We start from the raw sequence: 14,581 nt of genomic DNA on the forward strand, positions 1-14,581 counted from the left end.
ACCTTTGTCTGACTTGTACTGTCCAAAAATTTTTTCCCAGTCTGTAGGTTCTCTTTTTACTCTTTTGGTGAAGTCTTTTGAAGAGCATAGGTGTAATAGTTTGCTTTTGAGAGATAGTATTATATATCCTTTTGGACCAACTTGAAAGAACCATACTTAATAGAATTATTAAAACAAATCATTTGTTGAGTGCCTTTTTCAGGTTTATACGACTAACGTCTATTTTGGAGTTCAGCAGATGAAATTAAGGAGCCCTGGTGGCACAATGGTTAAAACATTCGTTGCTAACTGTAAGGTCGGCTGTTCGAACCCACAAGCTGCTCCAAAGCAGCTCCATTGGAGAAAGATGTGGCAGTCTGCTCCCATAAAGATTTACAGCCTTGGAAAACCTGTGGGGCAGTTCTGCTCTGTCCTGTAGGGTTACTATGAGTCGGAATCAACTCAGTGGCAGTGGGTTTGGTTTTTGGTTTAGTGACACAGTGGTTAAGTGCTCGCTAACCAAAAGGTTGATGGTTCAGACTCACCCAGCAGCTCCCCTGGAGAAAGACCGGGCGATCCTGTAAATATTACAGCCTAGGAAACCCTGTAGGGCAGTTCTTCTCTGTCACATGCAGTCGCTATGAGTCGAAATCGACTCAATGGCATACAACAACAGATGAAATTACTCTCAATCTGCTGGAATTATCCCTACCGAAGAAGAAACGATTGTTGTAATGCTGTGTGGTTGAATGAGCTTTTCACTCATCAGTAATGATTTGGGTTTCTTTAGTTTCTCCTGCCTGAGATACGCATGGAGTCTTGGTGGCGCAGTGGTTAAGCATTCGGCTGCTAACCGAAAGGTCGGCAGTTCAAATCCACCAGCCGCTGCTTGGAAACCCTATAGAGCAGTTCTACTCTGTCCTATAGGGTCTCTATGAGTCGAAATCGACTCAAGGGCAACGGGTTGTTTTCGTTTTTTTTTTTTTTTTTTTTTGGTAAGGTACACATTGGTACAGCAATGTGGCAAAATATATACTCCTTGTTGCCTTTTATAGCTTAAGCCCAGATTTGCCAGGAGTTCATTGTAATTCAGGAGTTTGGTGTGTCTTTTACTGAAGAGATAATAGTCTGGGGGAAAAAATCTGAATTTAAGTTTAATTCATGTCCATTTGTTGTGTTGTCTCAGTAACTTATGTTTCAGTGTGTTTATTTTTCTAGCAATCTGTCTTTGTTTTCTATCAAACAGATGCATGTCCGTCAGTTTTTCTCTCTCATTCTGGGCCAGGTGTGGTAAAAAATAGTTTCATATTACCTGTAATCTTGTAGAATGTAGTTAAACTAGAGTTCTTCAGAAAAGAAATGTGAGTAAAGTACATTCAGTCCTTACAACAAGGGAAGTTGTTCAGGGAAGTAGAGATCTTTGTTTCACCTTATTGAGTATATCATTTTATATGCTGGCAGTGACCTGGCATTGGGGTATAACACTGAATAGGATATTCTCCTTGCCTGGCTTTCAAGTAGTTCAAAGTCAGTTAACACTGTAGCACTTGGCACAAGGAGGAGAGGCCCTAACTCAGCTTGCCTGGTCGTGGAAGGCTTTCCAGGGAAGATTGGGACAGCAATAGGCAGAAAAGAGTGAAAAGAACGTTTCAAACAAAAGGACTTTTACATTTAAATGCAGGACAGTAAAAGTGTGGTCCATATAGAAAATTGCACATAATCACGTTTCACCCAAACACTGACGTTTAAGGGAAAGAGGAAGTGGAATCATCAAAGGTATGATACTTGAGTTATGAGGAAAACTAGGAGGAAGATATGCAGTATGGTTAGAGATCGATAGCTTTTTCTAGTACTTAACTTTATTAGCTGCCAGTTAACATAGTTATGTGTAGCTTTGACCAAATGAGGTCTTTGGTTCAAGAAGTTATCCCTGAATAAGAGAACCGGTAGAAAAACGATTAACCAAAACCAGATTTTATTTTTTATTTTTGGATCTTATGTGTTTGCTCATTGGAGAACTAGAGGAAGGGAGAGCCTTGCCAGAAATCCTGGTGTTTACATTTCTTCAAATTATCATTCTAATTGATAAATACCTTGAGGCTGTAACATTAAGAGAATCAGTTGGAAGCAAACATGTGAAAGGATGTGCAAATTGTTTTGTGCAGTAGAGTCGATACTGACTCATAGAGACCTGTTTTAGTCATCTAGTGCTGCTCTAACAGAAGTACCATGAGTGGATGGCTTTAACAAAGAGGAGTTTATTTCTTCACATCCAGTAGGCTACAAGTCCAAATTCAGGGCATCAGCTCCAGGGGAACGCTTTCTCTGTCAGCTCTGCAGGAAGGTCCATGTCATCAATCTTCCCCTGGTCTGGGAGCTTCTCTGCGCAGGAACTTCAGGTCCAAAGGACACGCTCTGCTCCTGGCACTGCTTTCTTGGTGGTATGAGGTTCCCAATTCTCTGCTTGCTTCCCTTTCCTTTTATCTCGTGAGAGATAAAAGGTGGTGCAGGCCACACCCCAGGGAAACTCCCTTTACATTGGATCAGGGATGTGACCTGGGTAAGGGTGGTGTTAAAATCCTACCCTAATCTTCTTTAACATAAAATTACAATCACAAAGTGGAGGACAACCACACAATTCTGGGAATTGTGGCCCAACCAAATTGATATATGCATTTTTGAGGGCACATAATTCAAACCATGACAAGACCCTGTATCACAAGTAGAACTGCCCTATGGGGTTTCCTAGGCTGTGAAGCAGCTTGCCAGATCTTTTCTCCCTTAGAGCTGCAGAGTAGGTTCAAACTACCGACCTTTCAGTTAGCAGGAGAGTGATTATTGCGCCACCAAGGCTCCTCGTACAAATTATGGAAAAAAAAACAAAAAACCCTTTGGTCATTGAGTCAGTTTCGACTCATAGTGGCCCTATAGGTCAGGATAGAACTGCCCCATAGAGTTTCCAAGGAGCAACTGGTGGATTCAAACCACCAACCTTTTGGTTAGCAGGCATAGCTCTTAACTACTACACAACCAGGGCTCTGTAAAAATTATTAGTGGTATGCATATTTAAAAAAAAATACCAAATGGGCCATATCAGAGAACAGAATAAATAGTGGAAAGAATGTGTTCTGTTTCCGTAATGACTCTTCTTACAGGATTATTGTGAAAAGTAATGTACTCACATTTCCTTGGCGAGAACTAGTAATATGACCATCTCTAGAAGCAGAGTGGGCTGGGCAGCTGTTTCCCAACTACTGTGTTCTTTGGAAGCAAAGAAGTTGATTTTGATGGGCAGCTGGTTATCCATAACAAGGCTTCTCAAACTTGGCTGCACACTGGAATCACCTAGGGATTCCAGATAATGGGGGTGGATTCCAAATAATGGGGGTAGTGCCTGGGTCCCACCACCAGAGATTCTGACTTAATTAACCAAGGTTCTATCTGGACATTAATATTTTTAAAAACTTCCCCAAGTAATTCTGATTTGCAGTCAAGTTTGAGAAGCAGTGATCAGGGGTTCCCCATCCTGCCACATGAAAGAATGTTTTGTCACCACCCGCCCCCACCCCATATCTGCGCCCTTTGCCATGCACAGTTCTGCCCAGTAAAGAAGTAGTATATATCCCTACCTCTTGATTTGGGGTCTATCCATATGACTCGTTTGGCCAGTGGAACCTTAGTGGTTTTGACATGACCAGACATGTCACTTTTTGAAAAGTGCTTCTATGATTGTAAGTACTCTTACACCTCAGCCATTGCCATAAGAACATTTCTAGGTTATCTTGCTGGTCCCAGGAAGAGGATGAGAACTACTTTAAGGAGAGCCAAACTGCTTCTCCAGACAAATGGAGCCTAAATCAGCCAACCATCAGCTAACCTGCAGATCTATGGGAATAAATGATTGCTGTCTCAAGGATTAAGGAGCCCTGGTGGTACAGTGGTTAAGGCTGGGCTGCTAACCGAAAGGTCAGCGGTTCGAACCTACCAGCCACTCCGTGGGAGAAAAGATGTAGCAGCCTATCCCCGTAAAGATTACAGCCTTGGAAAACCCTATAAGGCAGTTCTACTATGTCCTGCAAGGTCACTATGAGTTGGAACCCACTTGATGGCAGTGGGTTTGGTTTTGGTTTTTGGTTTCAAGGATTGAGCATTGGAGTAGTATGTTATACAATGTATTTTTGGTAGTAGTTAAAGGATAAGCTGGTATAGCTTAACTTTTCAAAGTTCCGGCAGTGACCCAATTCCAGTATTCCAACCTATGTTTTAGGGAGAACTGGACAAAGATAAATGCTGAAGAAATTAGGGCCTTCCTATATTATTCCTCCAAGATGAGAGAGGGGTTGAGATGCTTGAAAAGTAGTTAACCAACATCAGAGATTATTTATAGTCCATTACCTACACATTCATAAACCAAGCACTGGCTAAGGGAATGGAATTCTCATGACTGACTTAGACCACCGCTGATAAGTAGAACTTCTTTGCAGTGATGTGAATGCTCTATACGTGCACTGTCTAATATGTAGCCGTGAGACAGAGACAGAGCCTCCACAGTATTGCATTAAAAATCCTATTTTCTTTGCTTGGCATCCTCCCGCACAGTGTTGCATTAAAAATCCTGTTTCCTTTGCTGGGCTTCCTCCCCACCAGCTTTGCATTTGAATCCCACTTTTGCTTGGAGATTGTATGTAAACCCCATTGCGCCTGCATAATATGATTAAGAATGTTGCTGACATAACTTGTATGAACTCCCTACTTGTAAACCCCTTAAAAGTAACTTGTCTCCTTACCCTTGGGGAGCAGTCTTGGCGGCAGCAGCTCTGATTGACTCCTTTTCCTTATACAACGAAATAAAGTAGGCTTTCCTGTTCTCCCACCTCGGTCTCTCGTTTATTGGCCAATACAAGTCATGCCAAGCAAGAACCTGGGGTTTCCATGAGGTAACAGCCACTAGTGCCCTGGTGGCACAGTGGTTAAGGACCAAAAGGTCAGTGGTTCAAATCCACCAGCCGCTCCTTGGAAACCCTTTGAGGCAGTTCTGCTCCATCCTGTAGGGTTGCTGTGAGTCAGAATCGACTCGATGGCAACGGGTTTTTTTGTTTTGTTTTGTTTTGTTTTTTAAGTATAGAGACATATGACTTTCATTGTGGCTCATGTCACTGAGGGGCTGAATTTATCATATTAAACAAAAGCAAACCTATTGCCGTTGAGTCTATTCCAACTCATAGCGTCTCTGTTGGATAGAGTAGAACTGCCCCATAGGATTTCCAAGGCTTTAAATCTTTACAAGAGTAGACTGCCGCATTTTTTTCCGCAGAGTGACTGCTGGGTTTGAACCACCAACCTTTTGGTTAGCAGCTAAGTTCTTAACCACTGCGCCACTAGGGCTCCTTATTTATAATATTATTTAATTTTAATTTATTTAGATTTAAATAGCTATATGCAGCTAGTGGCTACCTTATTGGACTGCACAAACAGAAACAAATCAAAATCTACTTTCTTGGGGCTGCTGAGGAAACCACGATCCTTTGAGTCACAGGACCATCATGTTCCTAAATAAAATAAAAGTTCTGTAAGCAAGGAAAAGGATAGGAAAGTAATACTAAGTTTCTCATATGGCTTTTGGTCTAATCAGAATTTCTTTTTCTAGGGCCATTTTTTCTAGATTTTTAAGTTTATTGGAATAAAACCGTTCTTAATATGCTCTTATAATTTTTAAATTCCTCCTGCATCTGTTTTTCATTTTTTTTTTTAAGTAGCTTTATTAAGGTGTAATTTTCATATAAGAAAATTCAACAATTTTTGGTATACAACTTGATGAATTTTGACAAATGTTTATAATCGTATAACCACCAACACAATCGAGCATTTTCATCACTCCAAAATTTTCCCTCTTGCTCGTTCGCTCTCAAGCCCCACTCCTTACTTCCTGGCCTCTGGTAACCACTGATCTGCTGTCTGTCACTAGGTTTTGCCATTTCTGGAATTTTATGCAGTCATGCAATATGTGATCTTTCACATCTAGCTTCCTTCATTTAACGTAATGGTTTGGAAATCCATCTGTGTTGTATGTATCAGTAGTTGGTTTCTTTTTATCAAGGAGTAATACTCCGTTGTGTGAATATGCCACAATTTATTTATTCACCAGTTGATGGATATTTGGGTTGCTTCCGGTTTGGAGCTTTTATTAATAAAGCTGCGATTAACATTTGAGTTTATAGCCTCTGCTTTTTGTGTCCTATTTAAAATATCTTTGCCTAATAACAGGTCACTTAGATTTACTCCTCTGTTTTCTTCCAGAAGTTGTATCATTTTATCTTTTATATTTTAGTCTGTGATTCATTTTGAGTTAATTATTATATATAAGGTGAAGTAAAGGTCAAGGTTAATTTTTTTTTCGTATGGATGTCCACTTATCAAAAGAGATATTCTTTTTCTGTTGATTGCTTTTGAACTTTGTCAAAAATCAATTGACCGTGTATGTGTGGGTCTGTTACAGAGTCTGTTCTGTTTGGTTGATCTGTCTTTACCCCAGAACCACACTGGTTTGATTATTGTAGATGTAAGTCTTGGAATCAGTGTAAATCTTACAACTTTCTTCTTCTTTTTTCAAAATTATTCTGACTCTTCTAGATTCTAGGAATTTCAATATAAACTGTAGGATCAGCTTGCCAGTTTCAAGCTCCTTTCCCCCCCAAAAAAAACCCTGTTGGGATTTGTAATAAGATTGCTTTCACTATAGAGATCAGTATCAAGAAATTGACATCTTGGCAGTATTAAGTCTACCAGTCCAGGAATGAGCATAGCATCTCTCCATTTATTTAGATCTTCAATTTCTACTTTTTTCTTCACTGTATACTATTGTTTGCCTCCATTTTACTAGCACATGTTATAAACTCTACAATACATGATTATTGTTTTTGCTATAGTCAATTAGTATGTGAAAAGATACTCAGCATCATTAGTCATAAAAAAAAAAAAATTGCCATCGAGTCGATTACGACTCGTAGCGACCCTATAGGATGAAGTAGAACTGCCCCAGAGGGTTTCCAAGGTTGTAATCTTTATAGAAGCAGACTACCACATCTTTCTCCTGCAGAGCAGATGGTGGGTTCGAACTGCCGGCCTGACCTTTCAGTTAGCACCCGATTGCTTAATCACTGTACCACCAGCGCTCCTTATATACATACACACAATGTAATATTATTCAGCCTTAAAAAGTAATACAGTACTAATACATACTACAACAGAGATGAACTTTAAAAACAGTATTCTAAGTGAAAAAAGTCAGACACAAAAGGCCAGATATTGTATGATTCCATTTATATGAAATGTTCAGAACTGAAAAATCTATATAGAGACAAAAAGTACATTAGTGGTTGCCAGGGGATGGTGAAGGGAAAATTGGGAAACAAGGGGTTTCTTTTTGAGGTGATGGATATTTTGGAGTTAGGTAGTGGTGATGTTTGATCATCATTGTGAATATACGAAAACCCACTGAATTGTACACTTTAAAATAGAGTGGTGATTTTATGGTACGTTAATTTTATCTCAATAAAAAAATTTTTCGATCTAAGTGATAGGTATGAATGTTCATCATACTATTCTGTCTGTTTTTATGTGTTTGAAAATTTTCAGAATAAAAAGTTTTTTAAAATTTTTAATAGTTATCTTTTAAAGAAATTTAAAAAGGAGAAAAAAGTTATTATATTTTCATTACATATTTTTTTATTTCTGATGCTTTTGATTCTGTTGAGTAGATCTAAATTTCCACCTAACATCATTTCTTTCTGCCTAAGGAGCTTCCTTTAATATTTCCTGTAATGTACGTCTAAAGATGATCAATTTGCTTATCTTTTGTTGGTCTGAAAATGTATCTCTTTTTTTTTAACTTCATTTTTTGAAAGACTGTTTGCTGAATTTAGGATTCTAGGTTGGGAGAAGTGACTAAACTGGAGAGATAGGGCTAACCTGGAGAGATGTCCTTGCTTTTCAGCAGTTTAGTTATGGTGTGCCTTGCTTTGTTTGTCCTTGTTTTACCTTGATTGGGTTTCATTGAGCTTCTTGGTTCTGTGGGTTTTTTATTTTTATCAAATTTGGAAAATTTGTGGGCATGATATTTTCAAATAAGGAGCCCTGGTGGCTCAGTGGTTAAGCCCTCAACTGTTAACCAAAAGGTCAGCAATTCGAACCCACCAGCCACTCTGCAGGAGAAAGATGTGGCAGTCTGCTTCCATAAAGATTATAGCCTTGGAAACTCCTTGAGACAGTTCTGCTCTGTCCTGTAGGGTCGCTATGAGTTGAAATCGACTCAACGGCAACGGGTTTGGTTTTGGGTTTATGTATTCCTGAATTGGTTCTTTAAAACACATTTCTCATTGTTTCCTAGATGTAGAGCAGGATAGTTAGAGGTGGAAAGTTGGTGGAGATAGAGTTGTAGGCTGCTGTCTGTGCTCTGTTTGTCTTTCAGAAACCAAAACACGCTTTATCATCTATACTGAATTAGAGATCATGATTTGATTTATACTTCTTTTGTATCTTCCCTTAAAATACAGCACAGTACTGAATACTTGGTGGGGACTCAGTAAATAATGTGATTGGGTTTTATTTATAATTGGAATTATTGAGAACATTTCTTAAACTGCATTTGAAGCCAAATTTTAAGTGTTTCTGCATCAGTTTTTTTCAGCAACATGGTTGTAGCAGGCACTGGCCATCGTTATGACTTTTTCTATGATTCAGTCTCTGAGTTCTCCTGTTTCATATAGGAATTGACTATTGTTTTGGGGAAAGTAAAGTTTGGGACCCATGTTAAATGGAGTGCTTTTAGCCCAGTTTCTTCTTTTGAGATAACCAAGCTTTCTTTTTTTCCCCTACACTTTTCTTCTCTTTCTTCTTTTATTCTTTCTCTGCCTCATTTTCCCTATTGCCATCACCACCTTTTTCCCTGCCCAGCTACGCTTCTTATCTGCTAATCCATAACAAGAAGTACATTTGTGTGTTTTAATTTTCCTCTTTTGAAGGAGAAGGTATTTTTTCAGGGGGTTTTAAGGTATATGAAGGTCAAATGAAGTTTTGTTAACTCTTTGGGATTATAAAACAAAAATAAAATTCTGTAGTGATAATAATGAGTTTAAATGTTATGAAACACTTCAAATAAGCATTTCCAGGCTATTTGAGATATTTACCTTACTATTAATCTGCTTATTAAATATTTCTAGACTTTATTCAATAAATTTCTTTACCAAATTTATCCATTAAAGGCCAATAAGACCATTAGAATTTATTTGATGCATGAGATTATGGTCATGTGTTCCTTACCTCTACTTGACTTATTTAAAAAATTATCCATTCCTTTGTTTATCTCTCCAGTTTTACTGTGACACACGTGGGGTTGCCATGAGTCAGAATCGACTCAACGGCAACTGGTCTGAAGATTTCATGTTATGGGTATAGACTATAAGCTTATGCCGCATTCCTTATCTGTGAGTTCTTTAACACTAAAATCCTCTCCTGGAATGCTTACTGTTACATATGTCTTCTAGAGTTCACATTTACCAACCAAGAAAACTTGAAAATGAGCAGCCGACGGAAGCGTGCTCCTCCAGTGAGGATGGATGAAGAAAAGCAGCAGCAGCTTTGTTGGAATATGCATGAAGACAGAAGGAACGAACCTCTAACCTTAAGTGATGACGAGCAGCCCTGTCCAGGTTCAGACTCCTCTTTTTCTCACTGCATCATCCTGGATGATAGTCTAAAGGAAGAAGTGGCTCACAGAGATAAGAAGAGGTGTACAGAGCCAGCGAGCGTTTCAAACTCAGTTGATAGGGAAGAGACTGTTGGTAGCTTTCCCCCTTTGTTTATAAAGTTGAATATTGTGATAGCTCCCTATCACCTAGATAATTCCTGGAAAGCATTTCTAGGAGAATTAACTCTTCAGCTTCTTCCTGAAGAAAGCTTAGTTGAAAATTTTTCTCAAAGGAGTTTTACGTTAATGAGTTCAGAGTCAAGCAATCAGTTACTGGTCTATGTTCATTCAGAATGTGGAGATGCGGAAAAAGAAGAAAAAGGGCTCAATGAACCAGTTAGTATTTGTGAAAAGGGTATTCAGGTGGAGTCATCCTTCAGTAGTGAACTGTTAGAAGATTTGGGGTGGCTGCAAAAGAAGAGAAGAATAAAACTTTACCAAAGACCAGAAGGAAACCGTGTTATCAAGGTACGCAGTTTCTGTGGTGTCTTTTAAGGTTCTTCTACATTGGCAGTCCATTTTGAAGTATACTTAGAGAGAAGGAGGTTCTGAAAAATCAGCAATAAGCCTCTCATTACTAAATTTCAAACACTTTATTTTGGGTTTTCAAGAACTATAAAAATTTATAGCTAATCATTTCCAGGCTGTACTTTTTCATAAGGAGGCCTTCTTGGTTTCTTTTCTTCCTTCCTCATTTCCATCTCTGCTCTCAATGACTTGCTCTGGAGCCATCAACTCTTGCTCTTACTGTACCAGTTGTTTAACCATTTCCTCTTTCCAGTCTTGCCTTATCGAATCCTTAGTCCAGTTTGCTTCTGAAATTGTGAGAAGAATGTAAATGGAATTCTATTCTTTACTACCTACAGAATTAAGTATAATCTTTCTTATCTGGCATACAAGTCTCTCCTTTGATAGACCCTTGTCTACTTCTCCAGCTCATCCTTTACCACTCTACTTCATGTTTTGTTCCACAAACTCCAAATTGGTTTGTTTCCTGCACATACCCTGCTTTTTTTTTGTTTGTTTGTTTCTTTGCTTTTGCTCTCACAGTCTTCTCTGCCTCAGTTGTCCCCTCCCTTTTCTCTGAGTAACTTCTGGTAGTTTTTAAATATAGAGGTCAGAGTTCACTTCATCCAGGGAGAGCTTTTCTTAAACCCCATGGGATGGGTTATGTGCCCCCGCCCAATAATACCGGATGCATATGTTTATTTTTGCATTGGCCCCTTGTAGTGCACTTGCATTTTGGATCTTTCTTCCCCACTAGACTATGAATTCTTTTCACTTGCATTTTGGATCTTTCTTCCCCACTAGACTATGAATTCTTTTATCCCCAGAGCCTGGTACAGTTCCTGGTACCGAAAGTGTTTTTAATAAACGAATGAATAAATTTATAATGTATTTCAGGCTCTGCCATTCACTAGCCAAGTAACTTTTTGTGAATTATTTCAGTGCTCCAATTTCAGCTTCTTTCTGTATGAAATATAAATAATATCCATTCTTCTTATCTCATAGAATTATGTTGAGAATCGGGAGATAACGTAAGTAAATGTACTTTGAAAACTATGAAGCAGGTTAATATACCTTCATGCTAAAACATGAAAGGAAAAGAAATTCTAATTTTAAATTCACCTTTATTCAATTGAAAACTATCTCTTACACACATATTTTATATTAATAAGCAGTTGCATAGATAGCCCTATTTATAGTTTCAGAATTGACAGGAAAGGAAAAAATTTAGAAGCATTAAATTGTAATTAATTTTTCCCTAGACAGTGAGAAGTATGTAACCAAGCCTTCTCTTTACTGACTGTGAGTGCCAAAATTGTGCTCAGTGATTACAAGTATATATGAATTCATGGCCTGCATATCTGTATTCTCTCTACCCCCCACCCCAGACCAAGTCTTGACTTATTCTGATTTGTTTTCCCTGATCCCAAATTTATAAATATTTAAACATTTATTGCCACTGTATTATGCCATCTCATTCTAGGTGAAGAGAAGGCAGGATATAATTAAATAATAAAACCTCTGGCACTTATTCCTGTATAATGCTGGTTGGAGTCTTGTTCTTTAGTCAAAGAATATGAGTGGTTAATAAAGGGGTTCAAGTTCAAAAGTAGTCTAGGAAAATGAAGGGAACTAATAACATTTATTGTCTGCCATTAGGCACTTGTAAACTTGTGTTATATGGGCTATTTCATATAGATTTCTCTCCATTTTGCAAATGAGAACATTTGAGTCAAAATAAAGCAGTCAATTTTGAGTTTATTTAGCTCCTAAATATCAATGCCATTATTCACATTTGAGTCTCTTGACTGTAAAAATTCATGCTGCATTTCTTCCCTAGATTCAAGATTCAAAATCTTAACAATCTTATAACCTCATATGATTATAAAGTTTGTTTTCTTCTACATTCTAGTGTTTGATAAGCAGTAATAAGGATTCCCAAGTCTAACTGCATAAGAATCCTGGTGTATACATCAGAATCTTCTAGTGGAATCTGTGTTTTTAAAAACTTCACTGATGATCCTGATGTTTATCAGATTTGGGAATCATTGACTTCATAGATAGAATTAGGTATTCTTACAACATTTGCCCAGGTTTGGTTCCAGTTAGGGAAGTAATTTTTTCCAATAACTTAAATGGTGTACTGCACATAGTAGACATTTGCATTTGTAGAATGAATTCGTTATTGAAAGTGAAAATATGTGGGTTACCATTTAGTATAAGGGGCCCTGGTGGCGCAATGGTTAAGCACTCAGCTGCTAACTGAGAGGTTGGTGGTTTGAACCCACCCAGTGGCTCCTTGGGAGAAAGACCTGGTGATATGCTCCCATAAGGATCACAGCCTAGAAAACCTTATAGGATAGTTCTGTCGGGTCGCTATGAGTCGGAATCTACTTGATGGCACAGAACAACATCATTTAGTATTTGTGGAGCGAAAACATGAATACCTTTAAAAATGATGATGCATGTGCTCACTTTGGCAGCACATATACTAAAATTGGAATGATACAGAGAAGGTTGGCATGGCCCCTGAGCAAGGATGACGTGCAAATTCATGAAGAATTCCATATTTAAAAAAAAAAAAAGGTGATGCTAAAAATGTTTTTTCCTAAGTCTTCATAAAGAATGGTATATCCCAATTAAAACTAATTTTATATTGATTAATTCCTCGTAGGTTGGAATTTATCTTTTGGAAGCTGGTCTAGCAAAACTAGACTTTATGAGTGATGCACATTCAAGAATGAAAAAGTTCAATCAACTCATGAAGAAAGTGATGGAAAAATTATACAATTTTATTGTTCCAGGTAATTTTTAAAGTAACTTTAAAATTGCTATTACTAGGAGTTGTGAGTTTTTTCCCCCCTAACTGCTATGCATAACAATGAAAAACACAGCTAATAAAACTATAATAAAAATTAAACAACCTCCATAAAATCACTGTATGACAAAATCATACTTATTTGAAATGCCCTCACTAATGTTATTTTTTCTTTATTTGCTTAGCTGATAATAATTACTCAAGAAATGTTTGTGAGTCAATATATAAGTCAATAGGTGGCATCTAAAGAGATGTGAGCTAATGGGAGAAGGGACAGAATACACGTAAATGATTGTAATACCGGACAGATTGCAATATATTGCTGTCACCAAAGTCTAAAATATTGCATGAGCACAGAGAAGAATTTTAATTCCAACCAGGAGAAACAAAAGAAAATGTCTTGGGCAAAGCAGCAGTTTAACTACCTTGTAAGATGAATGGGTAGCGTTTTAATCAGTGAAGAATTAAGGATAGGACATTCCAGGCACAAAACACACAGAGCAACGGCCCAGAGTTGGGAGAGTGCATGAAATGGTTTTGGAGCAAGAATTGCTTGGTTATAAAAGCCGGGTTGGGTTTTTATGAGTGCATTTGCTGTTGGATGTACAGATGTTTTGGACGAGGATGAGGAAGATTCAGAGAGTGAGCCAGAGGGACAAGACATTGATGAACTCTATCACTTTGTGAAGCGAACACATCAGCAAGAAACAGAGCCCATCCAAGTGGATGTCCAGCATCCCGCATTGACTCCTGTGTTGAGACCCTACCAAAGAGAGGCTGTCAATTGGATGCTACAGCAAGAGCATTTCAGAAGTGCTCCTGCCAGTGGCAAGTATAAGATGCTTTCAGAAAAGGCAGATTGGTTAGAGGGATTATACGAGAGAGGGGGTGGGGAGAAAATTGATCATTAAACAAAATCATATGAAAAGATAGTAGGCTAGAATGGGTGTTACTGTGAACAAAATTGTTTTCTAAGAAATCCTTCAAAATTGAATCTTTTTGTGAGTTGAAATTCATTTGTGAGTTCCCTCAACCATAAAAGTTTGAACTGTTTCTTTCTGCCAAAATAAGGCTGCTTTGGTGGAAATTATTAAAAACCAAGAAATTTGTTCACATGCCTTCCCAATGAGAATTGCTTTTAAAAGCTGATCAGATAGGAATCTTGCTGATTATCTATCTGCATGAGACTTTTCACAATTTGATGATGAACGTTAGTGACAGAAAGCAAATTTACAAAGATAGGAGACTTATTTATGGCTAATCTAATTTTCCTAGGTTGTATTTATTTTCTTTACTCCACAAAGTAAATTATAAAATAAAATGTTATCTGTTGAGTGTTTCCATGCAAGTAACATTTATGGGAATCATTTTTGCCACTTTTTTCTCGTTATTTTTAAAGGGATAAGCACATGATTTTAGGCAATGAAGTGTTGACTGTTTCTCTATAGATTCTATATAGATTTATTTTAATGACAAGTAACTCTTATTTCTCACATGTATTAGTCTTTAGTTTTTCTTTAATCCAACATAAA

General features: G+C 37.8%; 1 protein-coding gene and 1 non-coding gene across 5 annotated transcripts in view; both read left to right on the plus strand.

Annotated features, from left to right (window-relative positions):
• Positions 1 to 14,581, plus strand: part of SHPRH (SNF2 histone linker PHD RING helicase) — a 106,399-nt gene that overhangs the window by 2,769 nt on the left and 89,049 nt on the right. For all 4 annotated transcript variants that reach the window (XR_002823711.1, XM_023729283.1, XM_023729277.1 and 1 more), the window contains exons 2-4: positions 9,522 to 10,192; positions 12,906 to 13,035; positions 13,659 to 13,877. Coding sequence is in view for 3 of the 4 variants with exons in the window: in XM_023729283.1 (XP_023585051.1) it covers positions 9,554 to 10,192; positions 12,906 to 13,035; positions 13,659 to 13,877 (988 nt within the window). In the remaining variant the exon portion in view is untranslated. The remainder of the gene's footprint in view (positions 1 to 9,521; positions 10,193 to 12,905; positions 13,036 to 13,658; positions 13,878 to 14,581) is intronic.
• On the plus strand, positions 12,699 to 12,805 carry LOC111820323 (U6 spliceosomal RNA). Its single transcript, XR_002823876.1, has one exon. It is a non-coding gene; the product is annotated as a U6 spliceosomal RNA (small nuclear RNA).

This window comes from Trichechus manatus, unplaced genomic scaffold (assembly GCF_000243295.1).
Source record: "Trichechus manatus latirostris isolate Lorelei unplaced genomic scaffold, TriManLat1.0 scaffold00002, whole genome shotgun sequence".
NCBI lineage: Eukaryota > Metazoa > Chordata > Mammalia > Sirenia > Trichechidae > Trichechus > Trichechus manatus.